The sequence below is a fragment of the Antennarius striatus genome, chromosome 10 (assembly GCF_040054535.1).
Source record: "Antennarius striatus isolate MH-2024 chromosome 10, ASM4005453v1, whole genome shotgun sequence".
In the NCBI taxonomy this organism is placed as follows: Eukaryota; Metazoa; Chordata; class Actinopteri; order Lophiiformes; family Antennariidae; genus Antennarius; species Antennarius striatus.
This window is the reverse complement of record NC_090785.1, coordinates 12,436,666-12,452,174: the sequence shown is the minus strand read 5'-3', so window position 1 is coordinate 12,452,174 and position 15,509 is coordinate 12,436,666. Positions and strand designations below refer to the sequence as shown.

Below are 15,509 nucleotides of genomic sequence, written 5' to 3'. Positions count from 1 at the left end.
ACGTATTTTGTCTTATTTACAAATTGATAGGAATGGAGATTTAGCAACAGCTATGTACCATCTGCAAGAAAAAGATGCATAGAAAAACTGGCTTTTTGTTCTGTTTTTTTAAAACACTTTTATTTAGAGAAATTATCAGCTGTTAATATGCCATTAAATGAATCAGCGAGGCACAGCCTTAATTCAAACAGTACATTTTGTACAAGTCATAGGAACTGGAGGATTACTCCATAACAACATCAAAAAACAAAGAAAAGAGGAGTCTGTTTTTATTATTAAATTCAAAACTGGCAGACATCCAACAGGTGATCCTGCAGATAAGTGAGAGACTCTTCGATGTGGAGCGGTAAGGCTCGGCCCAGGTCCTCCTGAGTTCTGGACAGGAAGGTCTCCACAGCTTCACAAACAGCGGGCTTGGTTAACCTGTCGTCCTGCTTGTAGACCAAGGTGCCAACTCGACTCCTTCGTTCAGTGACTGAACTGTACAAACAGCCTGTAAGAGATGAAGGCAGTAAGGAACACATCAAAGTGGGCTTGGTAGTCAGGTAGAGTAATATTAATTATTGTTGTTGAAATGACTAAATGATGTTGGACGTTGCGGATCAAAATATTAATAACATGTCTGAGAGGCATTTTCCACAAGACAAACTGTTTGAAATAAGTCTTTACATGCCACAGACATTCCATATTTTTAATAATGTGAAAAAACATTTTACTTGAAATGTTGTCTAAAAAAGGGACGAAAAATATTATTGTGTTAAAGATGGTCAAAAGTTTTCAAGTTCATTACACAGTTACTGGAGTCTGAGGTTCCTTGTGAGCCGCGATTGCCTGATTCCTGGCAGCAGGACACTGGAGAGCTGGTCAAGATGTTGGTCTTGATTCAGATACGACCACAAAACCTACCTTATCTTGTATTTTAAAAAATATGGTATTTGGATTACATTGTTTTTGAATGAAGAAATAACTTATTGTCACTACTGGAAATTACATGCTGCAATATCCTCATTGTAGCTTCAAATATTGTTATGTAGTGATATTTACTAAAAACCTCACCTTTCATTGCTTTGTTATAGCTGAGCAGTAGCATCCACAGGAGATGGACCAGCTCTTCCCACTTTTGCCACCGTTCAGTACCATCCTGAAAAATACAGTCACTGATCAGTTGTATTATAAGTCACATTTTGTAGCTTGCTTGGAAGTATTAAACTTAAAAAAGACCTCTAATACACCTGAATATTTGGTCAAAAACATGTACCGTATTTTCCGCACTATAAGGCGCACCTAAAAGCCTAAAATTTTCTCATAAACCCATAGTGCACCTTATAATCCGGTGCGTCTTATATATGGATTAATATTCATATTAATATTGGTTACAAACGTGATCGCTGAAAAAAAGCCGGCAGTCTGGCCGCCAGTCATGCCGCACTCCGCCAGCAGAGGAGCTCCCTCACAAGGCACTCGGGCCCACGCCCCCTAACAACGGTAGTCAAGGGGCGTCACCGAAGTGACCGAGGCCCCGTCCACACGATGACAGATTTTTTTAAAAACGGAACTCTTTAAAAAGGCAACAAAAACGATTTGCATCCACACGACAGTGTTTTTAGAAAAATCTCCGTCCACACATAAACGCACCAGTGCGTTTTCGAAGATGGCTATAAGCATGCCAAACCATGTGGTGGTAGTATTGAGTCAAATTTTATCCAATAGGAATCCTCCGTGTTTTGTTGTCACAACACACGGGCCCATAAATATGACGTCACAGCAGTTTTCGGCGCAGACAAGACGTCAACGTAAAAAGTCGCGGACAGGCCGTCCACACGACAACGCAGACCCAGTGTTTTTTAAAAAATCCACCTCGGCCAGCGTTTTAAAAAAGTTTTGTTTCGGATATCTGCGTTGTCGTGTGGACGGAAGGCGTAAACGCAACAGAAAAGTTGCGTTTTCAGAAAATCCGTAATTGTGTGGACGGGGCCTGAGCTGATGTAGTTGTATCTCTGGGCGGGTGGCGGAGGGGCGCATTCAGGGTTGTGTATTCTGTCTGCAGCAACGTGCTGTGAGATTCACGACGGTGAGACACCGACCTAAAGTCAGTTCTAGGAGTAAAACAGCGTCATATTTGCCAGTAAATTAGCTAGCTAAAAGATTGTTTAGGACACACAGGAGCAAATAGCTGCACCTCACCTCCGACTGGACTACTGATCCATTGAAACAATATTTAATTAATAAACGAAGACGAACGTCGGAGCTTAAATATCTGCTTCGAACTTCAGATCAGGAAATAATCCGCTCTCTTCGCACTGACTGCACTCGTAATGAATTTAACCAGTTTTTAATGTCAGGTTTGTTAATATGCGTGTTGACTTTTTTCTAAGATGGCAAAGTGATCAAGTGATCAGGTTTCCTTGTTGAGGCTCAGAATGGCTTATTGACATAACAATAGGGGCCATTCAAAGGTAGTCAGGAAGTCATGAATGCAATCATTACTGCCTGAGCAGTGCGGTCTATCTAGTGGACGGATTGCGCAACTACAGCCGCTGCAGTTTATCAAATAAATTGTATTTATTTTTATTGTGTGCGCCTTATAATCCAGTGCGACTTATGTATGAAATAAATTATAAAACAAATTATTGAGGGTGCGCCTTATAGTCCAGTGCGCCTTATAGTACGGAAAATACTGTAATTTTATTTAAACTTTAGTTCAACAATCATTTTCTTTTAAAATACGGTATTAGCTTATACCGCTACCCCTCTGCAGAGCAAAAGTTAGTTAAATTAATACATGAAGGTAATATTTACTGCTGGGTCTGATGCCAAAGTGCAGTTCTGCATATAGTGAAGCAGAAGGCTGAGCGACATGGGCAGACAGGTTTTCACTGGGCATGAATAGTCCAACAGCTGTTCCAACAGCTTACATCTCACCAGCTTGCTCTGCAGGCTCTCCAGCAACAACATCCTGGGTGTCAAAAAACACACCAAACAACAAACAATCAGTGGATTAGGATATGTTGGAAAATTAGGGAAAAAGAGGTACATTGTGCCATTGGTATATAATGCTCATATAATCTAAGGGAATACTTAATCACACATAACAAATTATTCAAGATGATTTTTTTTGGATAAATGCAATAATAGATAATATCCCAGAGGTGTCCAACCAGATTTAGTTCAAGAGAAAGAGAGGTCCAGCCAATGGCATCAATGCCTTCACCATCCATGAACTGTCTCCATACTCTGGCCATGAAGGTCATTGATCTATAAGACCTACTATTATTAAAATTATTCATTATGGTAATCTAATCCAGAATTAAAAGCATGAGTGAGTCTTTCAACATCTAGCTGTCAGAGAATTACTATGATTGAGGATAGTTATTTTTAAATTGCAGTAGGTCATTAATTTGACGATTGTTTTAAACTTAAAACCGAATTATATATAGTACCAAGATTTCTTACTTGACTCGCATCTCTTTCTCTCTGACTCACACTCTTTCAGCAGGTCAAAGACAATTTTGTCTCTGTGGTGTAAAAATGCTGTTCATCCAACCATATTCTTACTAGAGAACACTCAATCAGGAAGGAAAAAACACATGCAAAACCATTCCCTTTTTGAGTGTTGTCTCGATTGCTCCACTCCACTGCACCTGTTGTCACTTCCGTTAATATCAAAGCAGGTAAAACTGATTCACAGTTACTTTCTTCTTAAATTGACAGATTGAGATACCTGAAGTTTAACTGACTGAAGTTTAACTGGTGTTATAGAAAGTAGTGGTAGTGGCCCAGCCCACTACTGATGGGCTGTGACGGAGAAATGTATGAATGGCGTATGGAAAAACTGTCAAGTGTTATGTGAACTCTTCTGCTGGATTTGAAAGTGACGAAGAACTTGATCAGATTCGGGAGAAAATAGTGAAACTGGCAAAAAACCTCTCCTTGGAGAGCTTACGAATGAAGAACTGATAGCGCTGGAAGAAGAACTGATTGCACTGGAAGAAGAAAGAGTGGAAGAAGAAGAGAGAAGAGAAGCAGAGAAAGAAGAGGAGGAAACGGAAAACATGTTCACCACCAAAGGCTTGTCAGAAGGCTTTTCCCTGTTAAATAAACTCCTTGCACACTTTGAAGAAATGGACCCAAACATAGAAAGATTTGCAAGGATTGAACGGATGGCACACGACGCTTTCCGTCCATATCGTGAAATTTATGAGGAGAAAAAGAAACGAACAATTCAGACAAAGCTCACAATGACTACGCGCTGCCCCAGCTGATGATCCAGACGACTCACAGCCAAGCACCAGCACCAGTGATGCTGGATTGAATTTTTACTTAAGAGTCGATTTACGACCAAGTCGAATTACAACCGATCTGTCGGGACCAATCACGGTCGTAAGTCGACGACTACCTGTATCTCTGTTATATTACATGCCATTCATATTGTATCTAAATTTAGATGCCAATATTATTACCTCGTAAATATACTTAAGTCAAAATTCAATCGCTTGTTCGTGTAATACAAATAGCTTTATTGTCCATTGAGGAAAACCTACTGACTTTGAGGAGAGTAAACCAGATTTGACTGTTCTTTATAAGTTTTGTTTAATATACCAAGTGAAATCATCACCTATCATTGAAAAATAACCCATGAATAATTTAGGATCCCCCTACAGGTGCAAGAAAGACAGAAACAATGGTATGTAATTGTTCTTGTTAATTTCATATGTTAGCCGCATATCTGAGAAAAATAAGTTTTCAACAGATAGAAAATAAAAAAGCAAAAATCCACAAATGGTAAAGTTCCTGAACAGCTAAAAGCACCACTTCAGTACTCAGACTGAAATAAGTTGTGTTGAAAAATATTGAATAGTCTTTTAAATCAGTTCTATTAAAAAATAGAACCATAAAATGAGCCTAGGACGAAATTGTAGCCATTCTTAGTATCTATCTCATCCTCACCTGTGTGCCCGTAGATGCATTTTACCAATAAGCATTAAGAAAAGCTCTTGAGACAGCTGGGCAGAGTTCAGAGCTGGAGAACGGTCCACCTCCAGAGCCAAGGACAGCATCCTTTGCAAGATGGACACCATTCTGTGAGGAACTAATACTTCAGTATTGGCAATGTAGGACCAGCAATATTATAGCATGCATGTAAGGTTGAATAAAATCAAATTTCAATTAATAACATTGGTTTCAGCTGAACTTGACAATGCATTATGGAAAAGCTTTTCTTTTCTTTTTTTAAATTAACCTGATTTGTTCATCCCTTTCAGCTTTGCTATCTTCATGCACTGTTGATTTCATAATAGCAGAGAAGAGCCATTTGACAACATCCCTGCAAAGGAACCACAAACAAAAGAACAAACTTTAGAGAAACAGAAATAAATGTTGTGATGTGACCTGTGTCACAAAGCAACTATAAAATTTGGTTAATCTGTATAAATGATCTAATTTCAAGACATTTAAGTCTCATATAAAATAATCCATCTGACAAATTCATTTTTTTGGTATTTCACTGTTTGTTGTAACACTGATATGAGATTGATTAATGCAAAAAGATTTATGTGTAATTTTAACACAGCTTAAAAGATCAGCAATACACGAGGTAATGACATAATTTCTATGAAAAATGGTCACATAGATGGCAGTTTTTAAAATGGTGTATATGAATGATCATTTGTGCAAGCAGTAGACAAGTTTGGATCACATACAACTAAAATAGATTGTTTTATGTACAAAAATACACTTATTAATATTATATAATCAATATTGTTCAATATTGATAATTGTTAAATATGAACAATTTAATAAAAAGTGTAAATCAGCCATCCCTAATCAATTTTACAGTAAAGGTCCCTGCTGACCAAGCTCACCTGACACGAGAGAATTGTTCACCACATGACAATGTTGCCTTGGCAATGGACTGATGGAGAGCAGATATTGAATGTTTGGCCTGGAAGTCATCTTCCAAAGTCTTCAAAACATAATCAAAGAACATGCGAACAACCTCACATCGAAGCCTCTTTGTTTGGTCCTACGGGGGGAGTCGCAGGCAGAGAGACGCACCAATTCAACTAAATCTTAAAATATATGTTTAGCTGTATATTGGTGATGTGATAGTGATAAAGCATATCTAAATATTCTGCAGCAAAGTCAGCACAACATTACAATACTTTGGGAATAACTTCATAAGACATTGATACATCTGAAAAGTTTCCTTTTCATTAATTTTCCCCTTTCAAATCATGTTTAACACCACTAATGATACTGTGCATTAATATGTAGATTAATATAATATATAGATGTCTCCCATCTGTATATTCGACATACAATCTACCTGTATTTGTTCCTGATTGTCTATGACCAAGGTCAACAAATCCCAGTCCCAAGGAACATTGGTTCTGTCAGCCATGCGGTGTCTGCAAATCAAGAAGCAGCTTTAGTATCAAAATTCATAGGAAAGAGGTGAAACAAGATGGCAGTCATGACTAAAAGTCAGTTTAAGAATTACAATACAGTATAAAAATATTGAAATAATAGATTACAGTATTTTCCGCACTATATTGCGCACCTAAAAGCCTATAATTTTCTCATAAACCCGTAGTGCGCCTTATAATCCGGTGTGTCTTATATATGGATTAATATTCATTTTAATATTGGTTAAAAACATGATCGCTGAAAAAAGCCGGCAGTCTGGTCACCAGTCATGCCGCACTCCGCCACCAGAGGAGCTCCCTCACAAGGCACTCGGGCCTACGCCCCCTAACAACGGTAGTCAAGGGGCGTCACCGAAGTGACCGAGGCCCCGTCCACACGTTGACAGATTTTTTTAAAAACGGAACTCTTTAAAAAGGCAACAAAAACGATTTGCATCCACACGACAGTGATTACGTAGAGATACATAAGGAACTTTCAACAATTCTATTAAAGTTTGACTGACTGACTGATCTCAGTATTTCCTATTTGGCGTCGGAAATAACCCACTTCAAACTTAATTGGTCTAAAAATGCCATTGTGCTGGAATCTAGTGACGGTCCATTCTATTAGCCTGTAGAAACACACGGAGAAACTGGCATAAAGGTGAATGAAAGACCCTCAAAGCTGAACTTCCAGCCTTTTCTGAAATTTCAAGAGCAGAGTCACTGCTAGACAAAGGTGTCTACTGTACTGCAATTGATTTACAATTATAGTTGATAGCTCTGGGCGGGTGGCGGAGGGGCGCATTCAGGCTTGTGTATTCTGTCTGCAGCGACGTGCTGTGAGATTCACGACGGTGAGACACCGACGTTAAAGTCAGTTCTAGGAGTAAAACAGGGTCACATTTGCCAGTAAATTAGCAGCCTGACATTAAAAACTAGCTAAAAAATAGTTTAGGACACACAGCAGCAAATAGCTGCACCCCACCTCCTACTGGACTACCGATCCATCGAAACAATATTTAATTAATAAAAGAAGACGAACGTCGGAGCTTAAATATCTGCTTCGAACTTCAGATCAGGAAATAATCCGCTCTGTTCGCACTGACTGCACTCGTAATGAATTTAACCAGTTTTTAATGTCAGGTTTTTTAATATGTGTGTTGACTTCTTTCCAAGATGGCAAAGTGATCAAGTGATCAGGTTTCCTTGATGAGGCTCAGAATGGCTTATTGACATAACAATAGGGACCATTCAAAGGTAGTCAGGAAGTCATGAATGCAATCATGACTGCCTGAGCAACGCCGCTCTATCTAGTGGACGAATTGCGCAACTACAGCCGCTGCAGTTTATCAAATAAATTTTATTTATTTTTATTGTGTGCGCCTTATAATCCAGTGCGCCTTATATGTGAAATAAATTATAAGACAAACAAATTATTGAGGGTACGCCTTATAGTCCAGTGCGCCTTATAGTGCGGAAAATACTGTACTTATTATTAACTCTTATTCTTACTGCTCCTTCACCTCTGTGTCCTTATTAGCAAATTAAAGGCCTGCAGAGACAGGTGATAAGGACACTGTGGGTTGAGCAGAATGTCATGCAGAACATGGTGGGTGATATCCTTGGGTGGAGAGTAACCAGGCTGCAGTAGGTCAGACAATAGCTGTAAAGTGCCCTCTGTGTAGTGCTCATCAATGGTGCTGTAAACCAGGCTAAGACTCTGACGGCACAGCAGCTCTGGCATTCCAATCCCTTCATCTTCTTCATAAATCTAAAACACAATACAGAAAAAAAACCCAAAAAAACTCACATAATATATTTGAGCATGAAAACAAACCTTGAAAACTTTGTCTAACAGTAAAGAAAAATATTTACTTCTGGATTCAATAGAATGTCAACAAAATGTGTACTATTAACCTTTAAAATCATCTTGCAGAGATACGCCGATGCAAAGACATGGTAAATAAAGGTAGTTTTTAAAACTAAATAAACACTGAAAATAACAAGACATGCTTATATATAATCATGTAGAATGAACTTGATGAGAGCTACACATTACACACATATGCCTCTCACCAGTGTTTGAGTCGGTCCATCCATTATTTTCCTTAGCGTGACTGGACACACAAAATGTCTGTCCTGTCTGTCTGCATTCACTTGGTCTCCATCACCCCACTCTTGCCAAAGATAAATAGGACTGTCATTTCCTTTGTCCCCTTTCATTGTCTTGGGCCTTGATCTGTTACCCTGGTCCTTGACTTTACAGTTAGTTTCACTTTGTCTGCAACTAAGCAGGAGATATGGGCTGTTGGAGGCTTCTTCCCTCTTAAATGTCTTTAACTGCATCTCAGATTCATTTTCCAGTAGTGAATGTTCAGAGTTGTGACTTGTGTATGACAGACAGTCCACATCAAGAGGCTCAGTGGGTTGCAGCCCTAAGATCGGAGAAAGGGGGGATGGTTGATCAGAGAGATCAGTTTGTCCAGAATCAGTTTGGTTTAATTCCAGTTGTTCTGGGCTGGAGCAGACACTTTGTCCTTGGAAACAATGATGAGCTTTGTCTTGAGATAAAGAAGAGGATGCGAGAGAGATGTGTGTGGATAAGTAATCATCCTCCATTTCTTCTTCTCTGCTGATGTGCTCCATGAAAGTTGTAAATGAGCTTTCTTTATCGGACCAGTAAGTTGGGTCCTGTTGATACTGAAATATTTTACCATTTATCTGTGAGGTTGTAAAATCACTGCTCTTTTGTTCCAGTTTGACAAGCGATTTGGTTACCTCAGAAAGAGACTCATCCAATGAAGGCTCCACATAGGGATGATTTGATGTGGTAGTTGTTCGGGAATCACTAATGCCTTTTGGTTCTTCTCTATTATCATCTCGTAGTCTGGACTGCGCACAGGTTTGCCTATGGTCTTCACTTAGGTGAATCAAACAATTTATTGTTCTCAGTTCAGTGTCATGACTTTCACCAATTTCCAGCAATTGTCTTGATGTTAAACTCACATCATCAATTTGCTTTTGTGTTTGTATTTGAGAATCCACATGGTGCTTTGGTTTTAGGATTCCACAGTCCGAGTTTCGTGTTAAAATAAGTGGATCTTCTAAAGTGCTTCTATTTGCATAAAAAATTTGTTTGTTTAAATTTTGAATATCATCTGTACAGTCTTTTTTTATGAGGTAGGCATCTTGTGTCAACTTCTCTGTTGTGATGTCATCTTCAGTCAAATCCATGAATTTGAAGGAAGTATAATTCAGTCTTTTACCAATCATCATCTCTGGACTAGTCCATCGAGAATTTGAGACTTCAGTATAATGCTAGAAAAAGAAAAAAAAAGTTAACATTTGTGTTCAGATTAATGACAAAAACAACAACTTGGAATCTCAGTACAGCAATACAAACTAAGGCTGCATAAAACTGGAGAAAGAAAGCATTACAATTTTTTTCTGTAACAAATATTTTACATTAAAACCTGGTTGAGTGACCACCCCGTTAAGGCAATGCCCTATTCACAACAATTTTTATTTATTTTTCACAGTCCTGTTTTACTCCCCATCAGCATTAAATAACCTGTATTAGACAGAGAGACAGATTAACTCCAAAGGAAATTATGTACAGTATATGATTTGCCCTCATACATTCACAAATTCCTCAAGACAGCACAACAATAAAAGAAAAATTAAAAAGAGGTAAACATATAACCATAGAAGAGACAATTATTACACTAAAGAGTCAGAGACATACAATAAGATACCTATGAGCAAAAATAGACAAAACGGGAATAAATACTAAAATTTAAAAACTTTTTTTTTAAATTAAAATCAAACAGTGAGCTGGAGGCCCACATGGTTGGCAAGGCACATACATCATAACATCGTCATCCCAATTACACCCTAGTTCCATCACATTATAGCTCAAGTTCATCTCCTACCCCCTATTCATCTGCTAGTTGCTGACCTGAACACCTCTTACTCCTCCTGAGAGTTTCATTATACCTCTATTGGCATTGGGAACAATGGAGATCCTCAGTCTCTCCGTTGAGGAGCTTGGTGACAGCAGTCTGCCACTGAAGGAGCTCCTCTGCTGGGAGGAGGTGGGTGCAGGGGGTGATTGGCATTCCCCAGGATCAGTTCTAAACTTGAAAATGGTCCTCCTCTCCAGAACTGTCTCCTCAGAGTCAAGGCTCTGACTGATCACAGAACCAGCTTTGCAGATCAGACTGTTCAGGCGTTCCATGTCCTTATTCCAGTGACACTATTCCATAAAGTCTGTCACCATTCTCAAACACTCCCCCCTCCTCACCCTGCCTGATACATGCCACAATCGCAGTGTCATCGGGGAACATCTGCATATGGCATGTATCCGAATTGTACTGGAAGTCTGTGGAGCCCTCGTGCTACTGATGACAAACAGTCCCCCATAAATACTGCAGTCTGTCAGGTAGTTGGCAATTCAGCTCACAAAGTGGGGGTCCAAAGCCATGGTGGTCTGTTTCTCCTACAGTATCTGGGGTTAGATGGTCTTAAAGATGCTGAAGAGGTCGAAAAACAGCACCCTACCAGCACAGCCGTCCAACATCTAGGTAGGAGAGAGCACAGTGGACGAGGTACAGGATGACATCATCAACCCCAGCCAAAGAGTGGTTGGCGAACTGGAGAGGGTCCATCCGCACATGGGGAAGCGTGAGCTCTATGACCAGTCGCTCTAGAGTCTCCGTCACATGAGAAGTAAGAACGACTAGTAATCATTGAGCTCAGAGGGTTGTACCTTCCTAAGTGCGGGGCGATGCGAAAGATTTTTCTACAAAGACAGAACCCTCCCCACCTCCAGGCTGATGTAAATGGGCTTTTTCAAAGCAAAAATCCATTGTTTACTCTCTACAGAGAAAGAGAGAAAACCAGAAAAACAAAAGCCCAAGCAGGAGGAAGACAACACTTGTCTTGAGGTAAACCAGGAGCTCAACAGGCTCTGTTAGGATTGTTTGCGCAACACAACATACCGACTTATATAGTGCACTGTATCAGTGCTACAGAAAAAGCTGGCTGATGATTGCTGTAAAGCCACTGCAAAGATGAAAGAGGTGGCCGGAAAGTTCCAGTAAATGCCATCATATGTCAAAGTAATCAATGTAATGGAGGAAAGTCGACAATTCATCACGTTGTCATAAACATGTCGAGAAGAAATGACCCTCTGATCTAGTGATCTAATAAGTCTGCCTTTTAACATCATTTTAAAATTAAAGAGTCTTCAGTGTGACTTACAAACAACAAAAGTTGCCAAAATAAAATTGAGTTACAAGTTTATTTTTCGGTCCTGAATCAATTTTCAGATATAACTTCCACTCTAAGTTGTGGCTGTGTGATTCTGATAATTGCTTGGAGTAGACAAGGAAGTAAAAATTTTAACCAAAATAGAAAGATGAACGGCCTTTTACTGTGGATCAGTGAAGGAAAATAAGAACTTTGTAAAAAAAAAAATTCTTTTGTATCGAGGAGGAAAAAATCTTTAGCCTCAATAACAGGATGCATTCTGCAATTCCAACATTTTCAATGGGCCAAACAGCATAAAGGTTGTCCAGTTGACAGGGAGGATTTTAAAACATGAAGGGAATGTTGTATGGATGGAATGTATTGTTGGCTGACTAACATTCCATTGCATGTTATGTTACTACCAACAAACAGATTCATGCTTCTGAATAAATTTCAGATACAAAACACACACACACACACACACACACACACACACACACACACACACACACACACACACACACACACACACACACACACACACACACACACACAAAATAAACACAAACAAGGCAGTCACATACTGCAACATCCAATGACACCCCTTAATTCAAAATTTTACCCTGACCTACTTACATAGGTCAAAGATCAAAGCTAGTGCTCTATGGTCTTACTCACACTGGCCTTCTCCCTCATCTATCTATCTTACAGTACATACATAATGTGTGTGAAAAACTAACACAAAAAAAATGTAACAAATGTACACCTGAGTGACAAATGTAATTTCCCCTAGGGGATCAATAAAGTGTATCTTCTTCTTCTTCTTCTTCTTATCCGGTTCCTGAGAGTACAAAAGTTGAAATTTGACCTTGACCTAGTTTTCTCAAGGTCAAGGTCAACATCTCATTATTCATCCCCTTTTATGCCCAACTAATGTGCTTTTTGTTTCATCTTTCTGACTGCAACTGTTGCAGAGATATTTGGTGGACATACAAACAGACGGACAAACACACTTACACTGACAATCACAATACATCACCGCATTCAAGCGGGGTGTAAATAGTTTCAACATGACAGCGGTCACAATAATGTTTGAGTTATCCTGAATAACTGCAGCATACTTCATGAAAGCTGCTGATGTTTTCAAATATAAACTTTATGGATTTGAACATAGAAATTTAAGTGTCATATAGTTTCAACATATTTGACATAAGGCAGATTTCATTCTAGATGCATAAAAAGCATCTAATAACAGACAGGGACTATTCATAGTTTGTTTTTCTTACATTATTTTCTAAGTAGGCTGTGACATCCATAATGCTGACCTTTACTGCGAGTGCGCTTGTTTCCACTTAGCTCGAATAGAATACACACACACACCCATCACAATCCAACAAAACGTTAAAATTGTAATTCACATATTTGCAGTTTACTTATCTGGAGGCTGTGTGAGAACGCTGCTTGTGTTTATTTGTGTTACAACTGTCAAACCTGTTCTCATGGCGCTGTTTGGTTTACTCACCGGTGGGACGTTCACCTTCAAAGCGTTCACGTCAACCCGCACAGCGGACAGGGGCAGAGGGTCATCTCTGGTTAGGATTTTCCCGTACGACCCCACTATTTCCACGTCGGAATCGTCGCCATCACTACCAGAGCTGATGTCAATAACATCCATTTCTCCTCACACGTTTAACCTTAAACTTAAATGGCTGAAGTGAGTAAAAGCTGCCTGCGAACCGGATCCCGTCAGGTCCATGTGTAATCCATCATCGTGTATAGCCAGCATGTTGTAAACACCTCAGGACAGCTGCTGTCGTCCAGGACCTGTGACAGATCCCTGGACAGGTGTGTGGGAAAGGACGAACGCGCCTCGATGCTGCCGGTATTCCAGAATGGCTGCTAGGGCATTCACGTGATGAAACGAGGAACAAAGAACAAAGAGCAAACAAAGACAATTATACCTTTCAAATCACTAAACATCTGAATGTTACAAGCGAGACTTTTCCTGTATGTGACGCATTGCCCCGCCCTCTTCCGCCAATAATTGGTGTGACGTAAAACGATGTAGATCTCTTCCGCACGTCTTCTTCACTTTCTACAGCTTTCGCTGTGTCTCAAGCTTTCATACATATTACCGCCACCTAGTGGACAAAGAACGTTCGACAAGTAGATCGATATTATCAATTTTTTTGGTGAGCTTTCATGAGAGTGCTGTGAGTCCACAGTGCGGATTTTCATGAAGGTTTTCTGTGTTGTGAGCCTTCACAAATATGTACACAAACAGTTCAATGTTTCCTAGTGGGTTTTTACAACTTCTCTCCTTTGATTTCACTTTGTTCTCCCCTTATTCATGCCTTTGATCACTACCAGAGACTGGTCTATCAGATCATGACTATTTGTAATCTGGAGGGAGTTTGCTCAACTATTTTTGTTTGTTTCCTGTTTGTTTGTTTGTTTGTTTGTTTTCTGTGGATTCTGCCATATTTTTATTACAAATTTTGACAAAAGCATCAAAAGTGTTGAAAATCAACTCCATGAGGATGATTTTTCTTGTTGGAATATAAAGTGCTGATGCTTTAAATATTCATTAGCTTTGATTTTACAAATGTCTGTAGCCTATAGGGAAAATTTGAGATTTAATTTTATTAGTATACTTTAGTATACTTAAGTATACTAATGTATGTTTTAGTATACGCAATCTTGGTTACAGTTTGAAATTTTGAATTCAGGGAAGCTACAGTCTGTGACTGCATTGGTTCTAGTTTCAGGCTGCGATTTGTTGGGGGAATCATCTCCCTTCTCTGGTTTTTACATCTCTACTTCTGCTGAACTAATTTTATGCTCATGGGGACAACCCATGTCAAAATAATAATAATAATAATAATAATAATAATAATAATAATAATAATAATAATAATAATAATAATAATAATAATAATAATAAAGAAATGAAAAAAACAAGCAGGTTGTGACATAGTGTTCTTATAGGTAGTTTATGGTCTACATGGCTGCCACTAATTTTCAACCTGACCAGACTTGACGGAGGTCTGGATGTTTGTGAACATCTCAATGCACATACACAGATATTGGTGATGCTAATAAAAGCGAGAGGAAAATGAAAAGTGTCCAGAACAGTAGAGCGTTCTTCTTCACAGGACCAGCTCAAAAAAGTGAAGCCAACATCCACACACACACCTGTACAGAGGATGAACAGGAAGAGAATACCCCAGCCCAGGAAAACTCCTGTGGTGATAAAAGCTCCGACGTTGATCAAGCTGCAAGGAGCATCAGCATGTGTTTGGTGGCAGTATAGACCCAGCATGATTTGTTAAATGTCAAGAGGGCCAAGAGTAGTTAACTTTGTCAACTGATGGGTCAGTCAAATGTGCAGCTTGCTCCGAAGTGAAAACTGTAGGCTCCCAACACAAACAACACCTTCACATCAACCCTGCATTTGTAAATGGAATTTAAAAATTCTCAGCTGAAAAGCTGAATTAAAAAAAGCACAGCAAATTTGTTAACATTCCTGCAAAATAGATATGATGGAGAATTTGAAACGGCCAATAATGTAAGCGTAGCTCTTTGGAGAAAGAAGAATGAGGAGAGGCTAGCGCATGTACATGGCATACTAGTACATGATCTGCCAAAACAATCTGTCAATTAAAATGGTCTCCCCCGTGATTGAACTGCAGCAACTGAACGGGGTTGGTTTAGGGTCCATGCTGCATCCAATAAATCTTGTCACAGTGTGCTAATGTTCATTGCCCAGAAAATGACATGCCAATTAGAGGAGTACATAAAAAGGACCTGTGAAATTTCAGCAACCTCATCGATGAGAGCACGACCGCCTCA

General features: G+C 39.3%; 1 protein-coding gene across 1 annotated transcript; it reads right to left on the bottom strand.

Annotated features, from left to right (window-relative positions):
* Nucleotides 1-123: 123 nt before the first annotated feature.
* On the bottom strand, nt 124-13,680 carry simc1 (SUMO interacting motifs containing 1). The gene is made up of 10 exons (XM_068325460.1): nt 13,180-13,680; nt 8,484-9,725; nt 7,931-8,178; nt 6,326-6,407; nt 5,862-6,022; nt 5,240-5,323; nt 4,948-5,079; nt 2,800-2,956; nt 1,057-1,141; nt 124-493 (listed from the first exon to the last, which is right to left on the bottom strand). The coding sequence occupies exons 1-10, from the start codon at nt 13,330-13,332 to the stop codon at nt 282-284; spliced, it is 2,556 nt and encodes an 851-aa protein (XP_068181561.1). The 5' UTR covers nt 13,333-13,680; the 3' UTR covers nt 124-281.
* Between the last annotated feature and the right edge of the window lie 1,829 nt (nt 13,681-15,509).

Coding starts and splice junctions, on each gene's coding strand:
- simc1 (XM_068325460.1), bottom strand. CDS start 13,332: ATGGATGTTATTGACATCAGCTCTGGTAGTGATGGCGACGATTCCGAC. Junction 5,080..5,239: donor GAAAGGGATGAACAAATCAG/GTTAATTTAAAA, acceptor AGTTCCTCACAG/AATGGTGTCCATCTTGCAAA. Junction 494..1,056: donor CTATAACAAAGCAATGAAAG/GTGAGGTTTTTA, acceptor CATCTCTTACAG/GCTGTTTGTACAGTTCAGTC.